This window comes from Sphaeramia orbicularis, chromosome 6, assembly GCF_902148855.1.
Source record: "Sphaeramia orbicularis chromosome 6, fSphaOr1.1, whole genome shotgun sequence".
NCBI classification, from domain to species: Eukaryota; Metazoa; Chordata; class Actinopteri; order Kurtiformes; family Apogonidae; genus Sphaeramia; species Sphaeramia orbicularis.
This window is the reverse complement of record NC_043962.1, coordinates 18857149-18880201: the sequence shown is the minus strand read 5'-3', so window position 1 is coordinate 18880201 and position 23053 is coordinate 18857149. Positions and strand designations below refer to the sequence as shown.

Below are 23053 nucleotides of genomic sequence, written 5' to 3'. Positions count from 1 at the left end.
GGTATTGTCAGTCAGCCAGTTCAGTCCTGTAAACTCCAAAGCCTTTATTTGCCTAGAATTGAATAGAGAACTGTGATTTCCGTGTTGTTTTTCCTCGACACATGACTCTGTGGTATTTTTTCCCCCCTCACACAGTTATGTGTTTATACCCCAGAGCCATAGTGTTGGTCATGTCCCAGCAAGTTCCAAACATTTTCTTATCTCACTAACCTGTGCAGTCAGAGGTAGAGTCTATATATGAAACACCTCTATTTGATTTGAAGGGGTTGGAGTCAATTCTCACTTTTTGGTTGTTCTCTAAATTGTCCTCACCTACTTCAGAGTCTGTACACACAATCTCTTGTTACTCGCATTCCAGTTTCTTTTTCACCTTTATGTAGGCCTAGAGCAGGACTCGGGAGTGGCTCTGGGTGACCTCAGGGTGCGCCCTCAGAGAGCGGCTGACACGCAGAGCTGCGCAATAATCGAGGGTAAGCGCATAGGTGGGATCTGGGACAATGACTGTGTAGCGACGGATCAGACAAAAAAAGAAAAAAAAAACACCACAGAAGAACACACCCTGGACCTCCTGTTAGTTTTTTTAAATTAAGAATATGTCTAAGCGCGTCAGACCCGGGTATTACCGTCAGGAAGTCAACAAAACAACATGGGAAGTACCGGATCGGTACCGGGATCTGAGGCAGGTGGGGACCGGGGCTTACGGGACGGTGTGGTAAGTAATAAAATATTTAAAAGAAACTAGAATAAAGGAAATCAGGCTGGTTTTATGTAGAGCAGGGTAACAAAGGACGCCATATGGTGCCTTAGAGACAGCCGCTGTGTGTCAGTCAGACAAAAGAAAAACTAAGTGCGCTCCGCTGAACACATGCTGCTGTACTTCCTTATATGATGGAGACACTTGCACCGATACCTGAGTGTTTTTATCACAGTGATCCACACGTGTTTACATCAGATTATGTAGTTATGGGGAGATCAGATGGGCTGGTGGGATAAAACAACGCGCGCTCTTTCAAGTTTAGAGACGCACAACAATGAAAAGCACAGTTTTTTGTGCGTCTCGCAACATGGACACCCTTTGTTATAAATGATCAACCCACGGGGGCGGATTCTGGACCAGTCAGACTGAATGAAACTTAATAACACGTGAACGACTGTGAGAATTTAAAAAAAAAATGTACACGAATGCAAGCTGGAGATGGAGCTGCCTGCTACAACTAGGTAACTGACTCACAAGAGACTGGGATGGGTAGTGTGTGTGTGTGTGTGTGTGTGTGTGTGTGTGTGTGTGTGTGTGTGTGTGTGTGTGTGCGTGTGTGTGTGTGTGTGTGTGTGCGCGTGCCAAATGTTTGTGCGTATAAACACTGGCTAAAACTTATATTTAACCCATAAAGACCCAAACAGCCACTGGTGACCAAAACCATGTACTGCAGGGGTGTCAAACTCATTTTCTTTCAGGGATCACTTTCAGCCCAATTTGATCTCCAGTGGGCCGGACCAGTCAAATAATAGCATAATAACCTATAAATAATGACAACTCCAATTTTTTTAGTGCAAAAAATAACATTAAATGATCAAAGTATTTCTATCCAAAACAAAAAAAAGATGTGAATAACTGGAAAAACTGAAATTTCTGAAGAAAAATAAGAAGGACAATTTTAACAATATTATACCTCAACTTATGATTTATACATGTGCATTAGATCAGATCTACCAAGGCACAAAATAGGCAGAATATTGTTAAAATTGCACTTATTTTTCTTTAGACATTTCAGGTTATTCATATTTGTTCAGGTTATTGACATCTTATTGTTAAAGGATATCAGAATTGAATGTTCTTTGCAATAAATTGGTGTTGCCATTATTTAGAGGCATAATATCATATTATTTTTCTCACATTAAACCAAGAACCAAGATTATTTCTAGGTTATTATGCTATTATTTTTGAGTTTGATGCCCTTGACTGTTAATATCTTCAGGGTAATTTTTTGCATTTTGCACTTTATAAATTCATTTTACGGGCCAGATTGGAACCTTTGGCGGGCTGGTTTTGGCCCCCATGTTTGACACCTGTGATCTACTGATATAAACTGTTTAATAACTGTTGATCCACTAATCCTATCAATACATGTAAATAATTGGTTTAAAATACAGTTTATCATCTGTCCATGGTCATCAGATATGACCCATTTGGATGTTCAGAGGCTAAGCAGTTACCGTGGAAACACCATCATCTTCAACAACATTGATTCACCAGTAAAACCAATAGAGTTCAATAGAGTTGGATCAATGACAGTGGATGGAGACACTTGTTTTATGTTCAAATAATGTTATTATTTGTTTAAAAAGGCTAGAAACAAAAGCTTATTTTTTTGCCCATCCTCTTCAACTAATACACTGCTTACATCAACTTAAATGTGTACAGCATCGAGAATTCACACCATAATAATAAAAATTAAAAAAAAAAAAAAAAAAAAATCTACCATCTCAATTCAATATTTCTGAAAAATTTTAAACTTATAGTACTTTTTTGTTTTTTTTGTTTTTTTTACTTCACCAAAGGAGTGAATAACTTAAATGCATCATAAGGTCCATTCCATAATTTCACACCCACAATCCCAGTTCATCTAGACTTCACATTTGTCCTCACTTTAATCCATTCACACATATGAAAATCTCTGAAATTCAAATTACTCTCTCTTAATTCCAAGAACCACGACTGGTATTTGAGACAATACTATTTTTAACCTTCATGTTCCATTTACCTATTTAGAAACAATTCTTTATACCTCTTTTTAAACATATTTATGTTTGTACTTTCCTTTATCTCCGGTTCTAGATTGTTCCACAAAGTCACTCCACAGTTTGTTATGCTCATACTTTTCATTGTTGTTCTTATGTTATGTTTTTTAAGATTTAGCTCTCTCCTATAGGAAAATACATGATTTACACTGAAAAAAAACAAAAAAAACAGTGGATAATATAATAAATGGTGGTAAATCATTTAAGAATGATTAAACAGAGAGGAAAAAATCATTTGGGAACTGCCACAGAAATAGTATAACAACCCAAACATAAAAAACAAAACAATCTTAGAGTTATGGTTTAAAGATATTAACCCTATTAAACATTGGTTATTAAATATACAACACATGGCTAATTTAGAGTACTCAACAGCAAAGCCCCAAACTGTCAAACTGTAGCTAAATGGTCAAATTTTTGATAGATATTATTGAAATGTTGAAAAAACAGTAATGTATTTTTCCTTTGCTTTTTAAAAATTTGTATATGTATTTGTCAAACATGGTATGCGCCTATTTTCCTTGGTTTTGACTTTAGTTCTTAATGAGATGACAGTCTGTGTTCTTTGCGTTTGTGTTGTGTTAGTGTTGTTAAAACTTTTCAATAAAAAGTAAATCACAAAAAAATAAATAAAACACTCAACCATCCACCGGCGACCAAAACTATTTGATCTAAAATGTTTAATAACTTCTGATCCACTAATCCTATCAATACATGTAAATAATTGGTGTAAAATAAAGTTTGTCATCTTTTCATGGTCATCAGATATGACCCATTTGGACATTCAGAGGCTCTGTAGTTGGCATGGAAACACTGTAATCCTCTACAACATTGGCTCACCTGTAAAACCCATGGAGTTCAATCAATGACAGTGGATGGAGACACTTGTTTTTATGTTCAGTTATTGATATCTTAGCTGAAAAAGTCACTTTTTCTTCAGTTTTCTCTGTTTTTGATATAATAACCCTCAACTTTACTCTGATATTTAATGAACATTGACATGATCAGTGAATGAAATATCGGAGACATGATTTACACTCAAAAAATGCAAAATGAGGAAAATAATATTACAGTCAATGGTAGTAAATCACTTAAAAAAGGTTAGATATAGAGAAAAATTAATTTGGGAACTGCCACAAAGTTTAGTTTCCAGGTTATTTGGATCAGAGGTTGGAATATGTTCTGCAGATAACATAAATGTATTGTTATCCCTTATGCTGATGTTGATGCTCTCATTGGTATATTCTGATCATTTTTTTAACTTTCCTACAGCTCAGCAGTGGACAGCAGAACATCAACCAAAGTGGCAATCAAGAAGCTGTACCGTCCTTTTCAGACTGAACTGTTTGCCAAACGGGCCTACAGAGAGCTGAGGCTTCTCAAACACATGAAGCATGAAAATGTAAGACGACACTTTCACTCCATGACTACTTCTTTGAACATCAGTGTAGTTCTGTAATGACTTCATAACAACACTGTAAAAAGTTAACACCAAAAAGTTGTAAAATTGCAACATAAAAAACCTTTAAGTGAAAATACAATGCGAAGATTTTTGTGTTAACGATGAAATCAAATGTAGCTGTAGTTTTTACAGGAAGAGTATGTTAACAAAACCACATTTGTATGTAGAAATTATGTATTTCCATTGTTTTGAGAAAATAAAACTGTAAATTGAAAACAATGTGGTGCCATTTAAATTGTGAGACTATAATGTTGAAATAATAACCTATTCTCATACTTTTTTTTTTAATTAAAAAAATAATAAAAAGTAATTGTTAACATTTTAAACATGTAAATATCACCAAAATCCAATGTTAAATCTACATGTTACTCCGTATATATGTTTATGGTTTGATGTGTTTTTTACAGTATCTTTCTGGTTACTACAGCTGCCAGTTTTTTTTTCTGTAAAAACAACAAGATTTTTTTTTTTTTTTACAATTAATTTTAGCCCATTTGTCGGCAACCTTTGCTATCTAAAGAACCATTTTAGGACTGAAATAGAAAAAAAAAATATCTGCCTGGAGCCAAAATACAACCTTATATGTTTTACCAAAATCAAAGTTTCAATGTATGTACAGAACTACAAATAAATTACAGAACTAAACTAAAGAAACGGTGAAATTTGTCATTATTGTGTTGTGCAGCAAACATTGACTGGTAGCTGAATGCTTTCGTTGCAATTGAGTAAACAGATGAATGCCTTCAGTGTCATAAAATAAAAAGTAGTCTAATTTTACTACTACTACTTTTTGATTCATTTGGAGTGTAGTCTACTTTGTTATAACTGCATAACATCAGAATGACTTTGTAGTTGTGAAAGTAATAGCAGAATGTGTTAAAAAAAAAAAAAAAGTTGTGTTTCTATGTTTTTTGACAAACCCACATGGAACCACTTGAGAAGGGCCCAAGAGCCAAATGTGGCCCAGGACCCACCGGTTACCCACCCCTGATCTAACCATTTGAGAGACTTTTTCCCATCGAAACCAAAGAAATATGCATCAGCATTCATACTAACTTACAGACAATACTTAATCACCTTTCTGTGTTTTCGGATGCAGGTGATTGGCCTGTTAGATGTGTTTACTGCTGACCTCTCTCTGGACAGATTCCATGACTTGTAAGTGTTATATTAGCCCATTACCACTACCATTTGTGCAAGATTTTGGAAATTAATGTTGCTTTTTTACCTCTTCTTGTAGTTATTTGGTGATGCCATACATGGGGACAGACCTGGGGAAGCTCATGAAGCTACAGCGCCTGTCAGAAGAAAAAATCCAGTATTTAGTCTATCAGATGCTCAAAGGGCTTAAGGTGAAGAACTCTTTAAAAACACACAACCGAGAATCTGACTTTAATTGTTCTGTGGATGAAATTAATGTCATATCATTTTATTACAGTATATTCATTCTGCAGGTATAATACACAGGGTGAGTTGACTTTAATTTCTACCATTATTTAATATGTGAGATTACAAGGCCGTTATCAGTCACAGCTTCCATTTACTGGCTTTTGCAGGACCTTAAACCAGGAAATCTAGCCATCAACCAAGACTGTGAACTCAAGGTACACCGATAAGCACTTCATTCAGAAATGTTTACCATATGGAAATAAAATACAATACAATATAAAGACTGTGCACAAAAACGTAAAAGCACAAAAGCATCTTTCTAACTTTTTAACCCATAAAGACCCAAACATCCAAAATCATTTACTGATATAAAAAGTTAAATAACTGTTGATCCTCTCATCTTGTTGATATATGTAAATAATTGGTGTGAAATGCAATTTATCATCTTTTGATTTGGACGTTCAGAGGCTCCGTAGTGAACGTAGAAACACCGAAATCTTCTACAACATTGATTCACCAGTGAAACTCATGGAGTTTGATCAATGACAGTGGATGGAGACACTTGGTTTCATGTTCAGTTAATGATAGATTTTGCTGAAAACGTCACGTTTTCCTCCATTTTCTCTGTTTCTGATATAATAACCCTCAACTTTAATTTGAACTATTATGGACATCAATCATGATCAATAAATTAAATGTAAGAAAATACCTGATTTTCACTTAAGAATGCAAAATACTGAGCATGATATTATAAAAAATGGTGATACCAAACTTAAGAAAAGTTCCAAATAGAGAAAAAATTATTTGGGAACTGCCACAAAAGTAGCACTGGGTCTTTATGGGTTAAAGCTCCATACAAATTACAGAAGATTGCAGTAAATTCTGTTATGCTGTTCTTTATTTTAGATTCATAAAATCCCAGCAAATTAAAGGTTCAAGGTTCAATTTATTTGTCATCACTTGTATATACATGAAATGAAATCAGTACTCAGGACCAGCAATGTACATCGTAAAAATTCCTATAAAATTAGTCCTATATTAAAATAATAACAGTAAAACCTAATAAATAAATAATGGATAAATAATCTAGTGCAAGATTACAATGCATGTTACAGCATGTTAAAACAGATATTTTTCATGCAATAGCCATAAAAATGTCAGATTGTTTCATCATTTCCTAATGAGAATTTCACAGTAAAGTCTTGCACCAGACTCCTACCTCATTGTGTCCTCTATGTGCTGCCTTTGTTGTTGTAATTACTGTGTTTCCTCACCTGTTCTGTCAGATATTGGATTTTGGTTTGGCGCGGCAGGCAGACAGCGAGATGACAGGGTATGTGGTGACTCGCTGGTACAGAGCCCCGGAGGTCATCTTAAGCTGGATGCACTACACACAAACTGGTAATGAAAAGCTCATTAACAAAAGAAAATGCATATTGGGTCAAATTTTATTAAGGTGTCATGTTCGCTTCATCAGAACATTTGTCCGATATAAAATGAACGTGTTGTTTTCGTTGTGACCTCTTGCCCTCTATTCAATGCTTCTGTTATGAGGTGTTATTTACTAAATGTCCCCAAATTGCTTTAACAACCTCCAGCCATCTGGCTTCAACTTGATGCTGTCAACAGTCAGCAGATAAGTAAACTGTAGGAATAATATAGTAAAAGTAAGAAATATGACCAGCTTTAACCCATAAAGACCCAAACAGCCACTGTCAACCAAAAGCATCTACTGATTTAACATGTTTAATAACTTCTGGTCCACTAATTCTATCACTACATGTAAATAATTGGTGTAAATATAGTTTGTCATTTTTTCATGGTTGTCAGATAAGATCCATGTGGACGTTCAGAAGCTTCATAGTGGACATAGAAACACCATCATCTTCTACACCATTGATTCACCAGTAAAACCCATGGAGTTTGACAAATGACAGTGGATGGAAATGCTTGTTTTTACGTGATTGATATCTTTTCTGAGAAACTCCCTTTTTTTTGTTTCTGATATAATAACTTTCAACTTTAATCTGAACTTTTATGAACATCTACATGATCAATTAATTAAACACAGGAAACTGATGATTTTCACTGGGGAAATGCAAAAATACTGAGATTAATATTATAATAAATGGTGATAAATCGCTTAAGAAAGGTTTAATAGAAAGAAAATATCATTTGGGAACTGCCACAAAAGTAGCACTGGGTCTTTATGGGTTACACCTTTACTCAAATTGTGACATGTTTTGAAACTGTAGTACATAGTCAGTAGATATATTAGTATGTGCTCTATTTTTTTCTAGAGGTTACTTGGTGTGGTTAGCTGAAAGAGTGAAAGATTTGGTTCCGCATGTTTTTCATTTAGCAGGTATTAATATAAATGATCCACTAGGTGGTGCTCTCTGAACACCTTACCTCGTATTCCATAGACTGTGATGCAAGTATCTATAACTCATCCACTGCCTTATGTTCCCCTGATTGTGAGCATCTTTAGATCACAGAACATCTTATATGTGTTGTCTTTATGTTGTCTGTCTGACCCTCAGTGGACATTTGGTCTGTGGGCTGCATCATGGCTGAGATGCTTCAAGGGAAACCTCTTTTTAAGGGCAGTGACCGTATCCTTTTACCATCTTTCTGTCACCCTAGACACATGTTATTAGAATGAAAGGTTTGACGGGTCAACATTGCATGCATATTGCTTCACTGGTGCACTTGATGAACGTACATATCAACTCTGAACCTTGACACATATTCCCCAGACCTGGATCAGCTGACAGAGATCATGAAGATCACAGGAACACCAACTCAGGAATTTATTTCAAAACTAGAATCAGATGATGTGAGTTTTAACCCCACAATTAGAGAAATAACTTAAACATACACACACACACACACACACACACACACACACACACATACACACTTAGCACTGAATGTGGTTAACTGTAATGGTTTCTTCTTAAAGGCCAAAAGCTACATCAAAAGTCTTCCAAAAGTGGAAAAGAAAGACCTACAGAAGGTGTTTTCCACAGCTAATCCACAGGGTAGGACATATTCAGCTCATTGGAATGATAGTATTTATTAGTAGTATGATAGTCCATGTCTGATTTTTTTTTTTTTTTTTTGTCTGTTTCCCTTTTTTCTCCAAGCTGTGTGCGTGCTGGAGTGCATGTTATTGCTGGATCCGGAGTGCAGGGTAACTGCTGCAGAGGCTCTCTCACTGCCCTACTTCTCTGAGTTTAGGGAAACAGAGGAGGAGACAGAAGCACAGCCATATGATCACTCACTAGACAACACAGACCTACCCCTGGACCAGTGGAAACGTAAGGATGAAGGGTTGTAGGGAAATTGAGGAGATGTTAAACTGATCAAGGTGCAAGAAAAAGTGTGTGTGTGCAGAAAAGGGAAAGGAGGGAGCTGTGAAGTTGTCACTGTCTAATTGTTTTCTTTCATCTACTCTGCTTTTTTCTCTAGGTCACACCTTCACAGAGATCTTGTCCTTCAAGCCTGTTCTACCCGAGTCTAAAGAAACCTCACTTTGAAGCACACAGAGCTGTCTGTGCAACCTGGGAGCGAACTAAAACTAAAAGTTTTTAACGTTTATTTCAGCCTAAGGCTTAATGACTGAGTCTCGGTTTCTGATTCTCAAAAGTGCAAGCTGACCTTTGTCGTGGCTTTCAATTCAGAAAAGCTCTTTTCAGCCACATTGTGGTCCAGTAGCTCCACTTTCTGATTTTTTATTGACCTTTTCAGTGCATCCTACAGTGCTGAGGATGCTGCAGTAGCTCTGTTATATACTGTAAGTCAGGAAATAATATTCTTCGACAGGTACTGAAATAATCAAGGCGTTATAGTAGAAATCTTTTTGTTTACTTCTGTCTCTCCAGTTCAGTTTAGGCTGGCTTATACGGTCGTGGAAAAAATTATTAAGACCATCAAAAGTCACCAAAAACAATAGTTATGCAATCAAGTACTAACTCCTATGTGTATCATGTGACTAAAACAGATGGAAAAGATAACATGGAATGCCTAAAACCACTGTTTTTGGCTGCACAATGCCATAAATATTGATGTAAGAACTGAAGTGATTTTGGTTATTATCAAGAACACCATGGAAAATGGCAAGATCAGCTCTGAAATTAAACTCTTATGAGCTATTTTTGTTGTTATCATTATATTTGTCCAAACAAATGTACCTTTAGTTGTACCAGGCATTAAAATTAATAAGAAATTGAAGAAAACAGAGGTGGTCTAATAACTTTTTCCACAACTGTACATACATTGGAGGTGTTGTCCCACCAGCGAGTGCAGTATGGAATACACAGTAAGCCGGTGTCATTGTGGAAGTCACATTTTTCTCAAGAGAGAATGCAGAGTATATTTTAACAGCTGACACTTAACAGATCGTTGTGAAATTCCTTTGAGATTAATTCACTGCTTCCAAGAATGTTTTGTGTCTGAGTTTAAGTTCTAAATGGATCAAGCACAAAGAGGTACTTTGGGTGACTAATAAATCTAATTATAACTTAATGTTGTCACTGTCAGTACTTGTCCCTGAGTGACAATTAAATATCCTTATGATTGTGCACGTTCAGCATGTCTGCTCAGTGGTCTTAATGATAAGCAACAAAAGTGCTGGAGATTTTATAAAAATCCATCCCAGCAGGATATGCAAACACATTCCCATTTGTGTCTCCAAGAATAGATTTGATTTTAAAAACACAAAGTCAGGCAAAACTCATTTTCTCTTGTTTTATTGACAAGGAACATCTGTCATATTGTGTTGTTATTCACTCTCTTTGAAAATAACGATGAATGATGATGAACATCCTTTATGCCTGCGTGTGTTTCTTTTTCTTTTTGATTTGCTTCAAACAAAGTTTACTTCCTGTGGTTTGGATGTGATTATTGAAAAGATGAAGCAGCACATAAAATCAAAGTTTGCAGCAGTGGGGAAAATTATTTAAATCGAGCCTAATGAAACATTTACTGGATTGTGTACTGTGTTTGTTAAATGATTGCATCGCAGATAAGGGCTATTCAGTATGGGAAATAAAAACTTGTCAACAACAAATCATGGTACTTCAATTCCAAACTCATTCATTATGCAATAACAGCAGGTGGCAGCACACATACAAATCTTAAAGACAAAACTACATATTGGTCAGCAGGTTCACCCCTTTGGCTTAATATCACTTCACAGATGGATTTCTATATTCAGCTGATCAGAGTGATTTTTCTTTATAAATGTGTGTTGTTTGAAAATGGCTCCCATTTCATACAATATCTAAACAAGTAAATGAAAACAATACACATTTAATTTTCATGTCTATGTTGAAAATTCTGGTCTTCCTTAAGTGTCCTAAACCGTCCAATTTAAAGACATAGATCCCATTACGTTACCATTAGGTTGAAGTGTGTATGAAATGTGATGCAACAATCCTCAAAACTCACCTCACTCATACTGCTCTCCTCATTTAAAAGATCAGCGAGAGATACACCTCTGGACCACTGCACCTGTTGTTAGCTTTTCTATGTGTTATATGTCATTGTGATTGGTTTTGCTGTCCATCCTGTTTGTTCGTTTGTTTGTCGTATATTTAATATTTTCAGTCGTATGTACATGCAACCTGTGCTGCTCCTCATTCTGTTTGTGTAATGCCTCTTGGCCAGGTCGTTATTGTAAATGAGAATCAGTTCTCAACCAACTTACCTGGTTAAATAAAGGTTAAATAACTAAATTATCTGCTATACATAAGCATGTAGCTTTGGCATGTGAGCGTCTTATCATGCTGACATTAGCATGTTTTCTGGAGTCGATGGTGCAATTTCACAGAGCTGCTTTTCTTGGACTTTTCTTGGTAGCCATGCTGTTGTAATAGCTGTTAAACTGATTTATCTATATGGCCATTAATACTGACATTTTTGTGTTTTACATGGTTGATAACTTTTAGTCACAAATATTTAGACATTCTTGCAGATTGCCTGTTTGCTTTTGGATTCTGTTCATTCCTTCTGGTACATTTGGCGGGTGTTGAATTTAACAAGCTTGTCTTGATTGACCTCCGGGCCCTCGACTCCCAAAAGCTAACTTCCCAGAGGACAAGCTTCCTTCCTTGGCCTGAGCTCCTCCAAACCAAACCAAACCAAACCCTGGGTACATGTTGTGTCCACCCCCTGGTATGCACTGACACAGAAGGCCTGGGTGCTGTTTGATAGTTCACTCAGAAGTCACAGAGTTCTGTTCCCGCAGCAGACAGGAAAACAGAGGGGAAAGCACATTTTTTACCCCGCACCCCCTCCTCTTCAAAACACAGCAGCACATGGATGGACTCCCTCTCTCTGCTTTGTTTGTTGACCCTGTGGTTTATTTTCAGAGTGTGTTGAATTCAAGAAGCATTTTTCTAGAGACACACACATAGAGCTCACACGTGTGCACCCGTCTGCACAGATATGCATGGCATGCACAATTAAACACGCAAACACACACATACTTACAGTTAGACTGACACTGAGTGTGGAGGGAGTTGGACTGGAATGGTAGCGATGTCCAAACACTGTTTTGACCTGTGTCTCTCTATCCTCAAACTAATAGCTGTGTTTATTTTATCTCTCTAAGGGGATCAACGTGAATCTCCCCATAGTGAGAGGATCATCACCAAATCAGTTGGGATTCTTCATTCTGCATGATCGGAGCTAATTTGAGTCTTTAGTATGCAAGAATATAACAAGTATAGCAGTGAGGAGCTTGGTTTTCTCTTGTTTCACAGTAGGAACTCTGAGAACTAATGAGTAGATAAATTAGAGCCGGTATTGTCACTGTAGCAGCAAAAATCATCCCTTGATTTCCATCCTGGCACCATCAGTTTTAAGTGAAACAGACCATAGTGACAGAACATGATTAGTGACTGTTTATTCTCCAAATAATTTAGGTTGTCATGTCATTGCTGGAGATAAAATAAACAAATTCAAGGGCGCAGCAGAGATGAACTGATTGGAGTTTTACCAGGAGGGGACGTGAAATCTGTCAGTTTGCTGAATGTCCTTGTCAATGTCTATTTGTATGCTGTGCAAAGATTTATAATTTTACATAATGATGTATTTGTGTACATCACGTTCCCCATGTAGCTACTTGCTCGGTTCCAGATGTCATTTTAGATGTGTGTTGCTCCTGCATTTCCTCATCCATGGATTCAAGCGACACGGAAGCTGTTAAAAAGACAAATTCTGAGTAAGAGCAGAAACATTTAGAGCACATGTTTCTGCATCTCAACAGCACCAAAAGAGGACTAGCTGTGAATGAAATGTGGATTTAGTCTTAATTTTAAGCCTGTTTATGGACACAGGCTTGCACAAGCTCTGACAAGCCGAACTTGAAAAAATATTTTCCACATTAAAAAGAGAGGAAATGATGTTTAACCATTTCCCAGGCTTGGCACATTTATATGTTTTCTATTTGCTTGTTTTAGTGAATGCGTGCATGTGTTTATAGCTTTCCAGTTTCAGTATTATTTTATTTGTGTATCTGGACCAGATTTGTTTGTGTGTAAGCACTGCCCAGCGGGTGGGTGCACGAATGCATATGCGTTGAGGTCAAGCAGAACTCCTAATAAAGTTAAAATAAATAAAGAGTCACATGTTCTGAAATAGCTAGAGGTTTTCTTTCTCCATCGCTGCTTAACTCCCTCACAGTTCTACCCCTCTACTGTCTTTTACACGTGTCCCGAGTCTCTATCTCTGCCATGATCTTTGCTAGATGTATACAGAGGAACACGTGTCTGTGGGATCCTTTAGGAGGAGAGGAGGACCTGCCGGGCAAACTGAAAAGGAAATTCCATAGGCTCACATGGTGCTCAAGAGCCTCCTGGTAAGGCTCAGGGGATACCACATCTCTTCAAAGTCCAGGAGGCAACTGGACTTGGGTGGTTTGGAAAAGTGGGAGGTTAAGGATGCGGTGATAAGACAAGAGAAGTAAAAAGGGAAGAAGAGAGGATTGAAACAAAGAGTGGAGCATCAAGATCTGAGAGGCAAGAACGACAGGGTGGATGAAAGCAAACAGGCGAGAAGAAAGACAAAAGGCCCAAGGGAGAGTCTATCTAGGCTAGAATGGGCAGTTTTGTTTACATTATCTCATTCATTAGACATCCACCCTCTCTTTTTGAAGCCTTCTCTGGCATATGCAATGCAAAGAGTGCATGCCACAGATTGTGATCCCTCTCCCAGGACAACTTTCTGTCCATCTGTGATGTGTTGACATACAGGGGTCATGGCGTGCCGGGTTTAGAGAGGCACTACGCTGTTGAAGAGCACTCAAAGCTCCCTGACCCTCAGAGGCAATAGGAGCCAGCTGGTGGACCAAGACAAATAACTGTAGTATCCTTTTAATTTGAAGTCTAGAAATGCTAAGCTGTCAAACACAGCACGCATCATTAACAGCTGCTGGGTTAAGTTCCTCTGCTGATTGGTGAAGTTTTCTGCAGTGGATTTTAATCAGTAGAAAAACTCAAAGCTCTTCTGTTTCACTGCATTCGGGTGTAACTGGGAAGGTGGAGATTCAGAGATGTGCTGCTGAATCATGATAATGCAATAAACTATAAAACCATTTCAGCAGTGGTTCCCAACCTTTTTTGGCTCGTGACCCCATTTTAACATCACAAATTTCTGGCGACCCAGACATTCAAAACTGACTTATTTTTTCTAAAATGAATTTGTTATTGATCATGTAATAGTTTGCTATACTATGTTGCGAATAAACATTAATTTTAGACGACATTTAGTCTATATAGTGTATATTATTATGGACAGAGGCAGAAAAGCCAGGTGTAGATTACTGCACAAAGTGAGAATTTTATTTTCCTTGGTCAGGATATGTACAGTCAGTCCAGCTTGTATTTACAAGGCTGACAATTAAAACTGAACAAACTAGAAGCACTCGGAGAGCGCAGACCTCCGCCAAGGCTGATCAGTGGCCCCCCCCGTGGGCCCCACCCCCCCACCCCCACCACCAAAATGTAATAATTTCTTCCTTATCCCATTTCCAACAAACCCTGAAAATTTCATCCAAATCTGTCCATAACTTTTTGAGTTATGTTGCACACTAACGGACAGACAAACAAACAAACAGACAGACAGACAGACAAACAAACAAACCCTGGCAAAAACATAACCTCCTTGGCGGAGGTAACAATAACTCAAACTATGAATTATGAAAGAGCTGAAACATCTTAAACATGAGCATTTGAAAGACAAACAGTACCACAGTGCTTCAGTTTCAGCTTCAGTTTGTCATGTCTGTCAAAATCTTATTTCAAGAAATCTTACCAAGATAATATTCACTTGTTCCATTGGCAGATTTTTTTTGCTTGAATTAAGCACAAATAAAAAAAAAAAAAAAAAAAAAATCTTGAAAATAAGATTTTCAAGATCTATTGTGTAAAAATAAGTTCTTATATCTCACTGAAAAGTTACTCTTTAGGTTATTATGTCTTATTTAAAGTGTGATGAGATATTTTGACAAGAAATGAGAAAAATACACTTGGTAAGATTTTGATTTTTGTGGTGTGTCTCTCTCAACTCACCATATATTTTTTATTAGTAAGTTTTTTATTTTCATTTTTTTCAGTTACTAGAAATTTCAGGCCACCCCATTTGAATTCCAGGTGACCCCACATGGGGTCCCAACCCCAAGTTTGAAAAACACTGTATTACACTATCTTTCTGTTTATTGATTTTTGTTGGTAACTTTTTGTATGAACATTGAACCCTTCATACTTGCTGACCAAATCACTGTTAGTACCATTGTACTCTACTTTTACATTTTTAATAAGAATGTGATGTATTGTCAAACAATTCTGAATCACCACACTGATTTTCTTATATACAGGGAAACGCTGACCACAGTAGACAGCTGAGGAGTGCAAAAGACATGATAAGGTTAATATAAACTATAAAATGCAGATTATGAATGTACAGATGTGAATTTAGAGTATATGCATGTAACAGCAAATAGGCAAAAAAGTAACACAGGTATCATTCTCTCATGAGTCTTGAAATGTATTAACCCCCCAAAATCCTAAACATCTGACAAACAAAAGCATCTACCAATCTAAAATGTTTAAGAACTTTCAAACCACTAATTCTATCAGTCATTCAGATACAATACAATTTCTCAGCTCAGTTATTCAGAGGCTCCATGATGAACGTGGATACATCATCATCTTCAGCAATATTTTTCACCATTAGTTGGAGAAATGACAGTAGTTGTAGATGCTTGTTTTTAAGTTTATATATTTTGTTGTAAAGTTTAAATTTCCTCTCTATTCACTGCTTCTATGTAATAACCTTGTAGATTTTATGAACATCTCCTTGATCAGTAAATTGTAAACAGGAAAAAGCCTCATTTTCACTTAAAAATGCTAAATGCAGAGGATACTGTTATAATAAAAGATTAGGAATCACTTGAAAAGGTTAAATCCATGTGGAAATTGCCACAAATAAAGTTGAGGGAATTTCGGGGTTAAAAAACTACTGTCTTGAATACCCTCATTTGAGGCAAACACTTAAGCGTTCTAATTTTTTTCTCTATTTTTTTTTTGTATCACAACTCCTCTAGTGACCTTTGAAAAATACTTAAGTGCTACGAACATCAGCTGTTAAAATAACTATTTCTCCTAGTCAGTGTTCACGGCTGGAAACGTGCTTGAAGTGTTGTTTACTCCTCTCGCCCCCCGTTGGGTCAAAACATTACAATTAACAGTTTGGGCTTTCATCGAGCAGCGAGAAGCAGCTTGAATTCATTGTGTTAAAATGGATTTCAAAGTCAACAGCTACTGGAAATGCTCAAGCTGTGCATGAATAGTCCACCTCCCTGCTGTTTACTGGCATTTTACATGAAAATCAGTCTCCAAATTTCCCTCAGGATGATAAAGTTGATAATAATTCATCTTATCCCATAAAGAGCTAAACAGCCACAGGTGACCAAAACCATCTACTGATCTAAAATGATTGATAGTTATTGATCTATTAATTTTATCAATATGTGTAAATAATTGATGTAAAAGAGTTTGTCATCTTTTCATGGTCATCAGATATGACCCATTCAGACGTTCAGAGGCTCCGTAGTGAACGTAGAAACACCGTCATCTTCTACAACACTGATTCACCAGTAAAACCCATGGAGTTGGATCAATGACAGTGGATGGATACATTTGTTTTTATGTTCAGTTAGTGATATATTTTACAGAAAATATCACTTTTTCCTCCATTTTCTCTGTTTTTGATATAACCCTCAAACTTTAATTTCAGCTTTTATGGACATCAATCATGATTTGTAAATTAAATATAGGAAAATATCAGATTTTTTGAATCCAAAACACTGAACATAGTATTAGAACAAATGCTGATAAATCACTCAACCCTTTATAGGGCATTCACAGAAACACTCTGAAATTCAAATTTTCAACTTTAGTGTGTTATTGGAGGACATACCAAGACTTTATTACTTTTGTGAAAGAATCAAAATTCTTTATTGTTGTAAAAAATTGAGGTCAGCAAAGTTACCACATTTGGTTCCTTGCCCATAAGTGGCAAAAAAAACCCAAAACAAAAACATATATATCCAAGACGTATATATAAAAATACAAGAAAAACATATTGTAATCTGAAAGGAACATGTATTTTTGAACATTAGACCTACATAAGTGCTGATCCAGACACCTGTCCACATCCACATTATCCCTTTGAACATCATTCCTTACATTAGTACCATTACTTCGTAGTACAAAGCAAAGCAGTACACTCACTGTTCACGCACAGGTGGACCTTACAGACCCTGTAGACCACATTGGACCTGAGATTGTTGCCTCACTGTAACTGTTGCTTTCACTGTCTTGTAATGTGAGTGGAAATGACTAAAAATAGTCACTTGCCTGATAAAGGGTTAAGAAAAGGTAAAAATAGAGAAAAAAGATTATTTGGGAACTGTCACAAAAGTAACACTGGGCCTTTATGGGTTAAAGAAATCCAGAAGCCTGGTCTATGATCATGATGAGGTCTTTAAACAGCCTGCACGTGAGCTCTTCATATGGTCTGAAGTAAACATTACAAAACATCACTTATGTAACACTATGAGACATGGACTAAAATGATAAATCCTGACTGATTTTATGGTCAAGTGGGCACAAGACCTGATGACCTCCACAGTGACTTCAGTGGGGGTCACAGCTTGCCTGAATGTTATCCTTCACTATGGGCTGTAAACCAGGCCAGACAGGAGCCCCAGTTGAATCATGGGTAGGACCTGGCTGAGAGGTGAGAGGTCACAGTATATCACCAGGCTTCTGTTTCTCTTTTTGTATCGAAGGGAGCTACTTCTGTCGCCGGGTCAAGGTTAGAGGGGGCTGCTAATGTCCTGAAATACCATTCAAAGGGAACTGAGTGAGAAAATAAGATTTTCATTGTGTGATGGAAAAAGATTAGAAAAATAAACAGTCATAAGCTTTTACGTTTCCATCTTGCAAGCTTATATAACAATATAACACATTATGCTATCTAGTTTCTAATTTCTTATCTACAAATTGAGTTAAGGCCAGAATTCTTCTATTGTGTTCCCATTGCTAATGAAATGATAAATTGTTCTGCTCTGGCCTCTCACATGAAAAAGGTGAAATATTGCCAGAGTGAAAGCTGAAAATAAACAGACATTATCACACAATGGTGAATGAAAATGTACCCAGAAGTGAAAGTCCTTAAAGTTGGTTATATAAGCCTTCAAAATCTTCTGAGTCTCTGCAGCTTGATGTGTTTAAGGCAGATGATTGCTTTCAGTTGTACAGCCTTACTGGGAGAGCAAGGCGAAACAGAAACCGTCACATTTTTCCCTTACTAAAAACCCATCCTTGCTGAATTAAGGAAACTCTTGCAGACACACATGCATCAGTGGTATGGCACTGAACAGAATAAACCTTCTTTTTTTTTTCCATGGGGGGTTGATGGCGGTGGTGAGGAATGTCAGCATCTGTGTTACTGTTTTATTGCTGCTTTCTCAGAGATGCCAGTGAGTGCTGTGGTGAGAACATCGCGTCTGGGCTGCCGTCCCAACCGCTCTACCTCATGTCTGTCCACGTGTGCAGGAGGGTAAGATACCAAACCAGACATAGTTTCTAAATCTAGTCACCGCAAGTTAATAAAAAAGACAGTGTGATTGTGTTTTCTTTATGTCACTCTCCGTTCTTTTTGGTCCTGCTGTATTCTTCTTTATGACCCTGCTCTTGTTTATAAGTCTTGCTCTCATCACAGGATACTGGGTATCTGGTTACTCTATAAATACCCTCAGTAGAAGACATGTTTTTCTACTGTATATGATGTAGAAAAGATATTATTACTATTTCCCTTCATGGCTGTGAGGTCTGGGGCTCACTAGCTGTCTGTTTTACACAAAATGGGACAAACATCAAATTGAGATTGCTTGTAGATTCAAAGGATTCAAAGGAGTTTATTTATCATTCCATCACAGAGAAAGAACAAAACTAGTTACTGAGGACCCGTATTAGCCATAGCAATATAGAATAAATAACTAATAAATAAATGAATACATTAAAATCGACTAAAATCTAAGGCTAATTTTAAAAAAATAAAGTAAAATATACATCTAAAATTTAGCTTTAAAATACCTAAAAGAATAGAATTCTACGAACAACTAAAACAGCTTTTATTAAACACACCCACCAATTATATCAGACAGGTGGCCTGTCAGTCAAACAATTAGTCCTTAATCAACTCAAACAACATATGGTTTGTCCATCATAAACACAAAATATACATAAACATTTAATAATTGGGAGCACCAACTCAACAGATATTATTACTATTTCTCTTCATGGCTGTGAGGTCCGGGGCTCACTAGCTGTCTTTTTTATACAAAATGGAACAAACATCAAATTGAGATTGCTTGCAGATTCAAAGGAGTTTATTTATCATTCCATCACAGAGAAAGAATGAAACTAGTTACTGAGGACCCATATTAGCCATAGCAATATAGAATAAGTAACTAATAAATAAATGAATACATTAAAATTGATTAAAATCCAAGGCTAATTAAAAAAAAAAAAAAAAAAGTAAAATATACGTCTAAAATTTAGCTTTAAAATATCTACAAGAATAGAATTCTATGAATAGAATTCTACGAACAACTAAAAACAGCTTTTATTAAACGCGCCCACAAATTATATCTGACAAGTGGCCTGTCAGTCAAACAATTAGTCCTTAATCAACTCAAACAACATAAGTTTGTCCATCATAAACACAAAATATACATAAACATTTAATAATTGGGAGCACCAACTCAACAGATATTATTACTATTTCTCTTCATGGCTGTGAGGTCTGGGGCTCACTAGCTGTCTTTTTTATACAAAATGGGACAAGCATCAAATTGAGATTGCTTGTGGAATTCTACAAATCCACAAGGGGAAGTTCTAAATAACGCATGGAGAGCATTAAGATGTAATTCCAAATAGTGCATGTAAAGCAAAATGACCCAATACACAATCCTTACAATCCTCACCTACAGAGACAGCCTAGAGCAGTGTTTTTCAACCTTGGGGTCGGGACCCCACGTGGGGTCGCCTGAAATTTCTAGTAATTGATAAAAATAAAAAATAAAAACTTACAAATGAAAAATATAAGGTGGGTTGAGAGTGACAATCCCAATATTTAAAAGACATGACAAACTCTGAAGCTGAAACTGAAGCACTGTGGTACTGTTTATCTTTCAAATGCTCATGTTTTAGATGTTTCAGCTCTTTCATAATACATAGTTTAAGTTATTGTTTGTTCAGTATTAATTGTCAGCCTTGTAAATACAAGCTGGACTGACTGTACATATCCTGACCAAGGAAAATAAAATTCTCACTTTGTGCAGTAATCTACACCTGGCTTTTCTGCCTCTGTCCATAATAATATACATTATATAGACTAAATGTCATCTAAAATTAATGTTTATTTGCAACATAGTATAGCAAACTATTACATGATGAAAAACAAATAAGTTTAGCAAAAAATTTCTTAGTTTTGAATGTTTGGGGTTGCCACAAATTTGTGATGTTAAAATGGGGTCACGAGCCAAAAAAGGTTGGGAACCACTGACCTAGAGGGAAGCCCTTCTGACAAACACAAGCAGAACCTCCATCCAGAGTGAAACCCCAGCAGACTAAACCAAATTACTCAAAGAAAACTACTTGACACACTGGAAAGAATCAACCATACCAAAGCAAACTAGAATGATGTTTTGCTCCAGAGAACTGCAGATTACATGACCACTGTGACTGAACCAGAATGGAGGAAATCCTTGACCGTGTACAGCAGATGCAGAGAAGAAAAGACCGTGCACCCACCACACACAGCAGGAGGTGGAAATGGAGCTGCACCTGCCGGCTACGATATCAGAGGCAAACACCACCCACGGATTACAACCACCAATGACACTTTTGAAACATAGCAACGGGCAAATGTAGCAGAAATATCCGTGAGCAGAAAAACATGTCCAGTATAATACAACCATGCTGAGGACGACCAATTACATGTAGGTATTTCTGTAATGGCCATTTGCACGGTCATACATCATATATACAAATGAACAAAACAAACTTTGTTAACTCATAAAGACCCAGTGCTACTTTTGTGTCAGTTTCCAAATTAATTTTTCTTTCTATTCAAGCTTTCTTAAGTGATTTATCACCATTCATTATAATATGATCCTCTGTATTTTGCGTTTTTTCACAGACAATCAAGTGCTTACCTATGTTTAATTTACTGATCATGTACTTTAATCATAAAGCTGATATTACATTTGAGGGTTATATATCAAAAACAGAAAAAAAAATTTTGAAAAAGTTACTATTTTTGACAAAATCGATCAATAACAGTGTCTCCATCCACTGTCACTGATCCAACTCCATGGGTTTTACTGGTGAATCAATGTTGTAGAAGATGAGAGTGTTTTCACAAACACCACGGAGCCTCTGAACATCCAAATGGGTCATATCTGATGACCATGAAAAGATGACAAACTGCATTCTACAACAATTATTTACATGGATTGATAGGATTAGTGGATGAGCAGGCATCAAACAGTTTACATCAGTAGATGGTTTGGGTTGCCAGTGGCTCTTTGGGTCTTTATGGGTTAAATATGTTACGTAAAAAATCTGCCATTTTTTAAATTGTTCTATTTATATGTATCCTTTTTAACTGCAAAACACATTTTTTTCTGCTTTTAGTTATATTTTCCAGTGTATGTATCATGCACACTTGTTATTGGTCTTGTGTTACTTTGGCATCATACATGTTTCCTGAATGAGTCAAGACTGTTTGTACTGAATTGAATTGGTGCCGGACTAACCATGTAATTACTTGGTAAGCAACTTTACTGACATGACCCAAAGGGAGTCCAAGAAGAGGAAATGGTTTGCTAAAAGAGTCATGATCAATGAAAAAAAAGCTCTTGGACTTATGGAAAAGTCTAAATGTTCCTCTCCGGGGTTAGCCTGTCTGCTCACGTGGGCTGGAGTTCTTTTGGCTGGACTGAGCCATGTTTCACAGAGAGGCCTCTCTAGTGGACGAGATGCTGTCCTGTGGGAAAAAATATGTTGACAGTTGAAAGGGAAGGTGTGTGTGGCAGATGTACAGGGTTATGAATTGACAGGATGTTTATCAGGAATGCTGGGGTGACCCAGTGTTCCTTACAACCACTCCAGAACACTGATGATGTGGTTAACGCATGTTACACTCTGTGGGCATTTGAAGTCTTTGTCAGACTTTGTTGCGGCTTACAGTGGGTTCAAAACCACAGTTAACCTGACATTTATTGCCTTATTATTGCAAATCAGTGGTGTCAAACATACAGCCAGTGGCCTGCCACATGTCCCATCCAGTCTTTTTATCTTTGCGAAATTCAAGATTTACACTGAAAATATGAAAAATCAAGGTTGTCAAATCATTTTAGTTCAGGACCAGTTTGATCTCAAGTGGGCCAGACTGGTAAAATACCATAATAACAACCTATAAATAATGACAACTCAACTAAGAAGTACAATTAGGCTTCATGAAAATGTTTATATTTATAAACTCTTTTCACAAAAATGTAAATAACCTGAATGAGTATGAACAATGAGAGATGTCTAATGTGTAATTTTAACAGCATTATGTCTGTTACTAAATGTTTTGCACCTTTAGATCCACTGTGATCTGTAAGTTGTAATGCACATCTGATAATTGATAACTGTATATCTCATTTTACTTTTTTCACTCCTATTATTTTCCTGGCCCATCACACTTAACCCTTTCATGCATAGCGGTCACTCCAGTGGACAGTTATTCTCCAGCTGTTCTCTTGTATATTCATGG

The 23053-nt window shown here is 36.7% G+C and overlaps 1 protein-coding gene across 1 annotated transcript; it reads left to right on the top strand.

The window, feature by feature from the left end:
• Window positions 1-53: 53 nt before the first annotated feature.
• Window positions 54-9686, top strand: mapk12a (mitogen-activated protein kinase 12a). Its single transcript, XM_030135746.1, has 12 exons — window positions 54-712; window positions 4072-4201; window positions 5361-5419; window positions 5502-5613; window positions 5700-5729; window positions 5818-5865; window positions 6937-7051; window positions 8194-8265; window positions 8410-8489; window positions 8616-8694; window positions 8800-8973; window positions 9125-9686. Exons 1-12 carry the CDS (start codon window positions 594-596, stop codon window positions 9190-9192), a joined length of 1086 nt encoding a protein of 361 aa, XP_029991606.1. The 5' UTR covers window positions 54-593; the 3' UTR covers window positions 9193-9686.
• Window positions 9687-23053: the final 13367 nt, after the last annotated feature.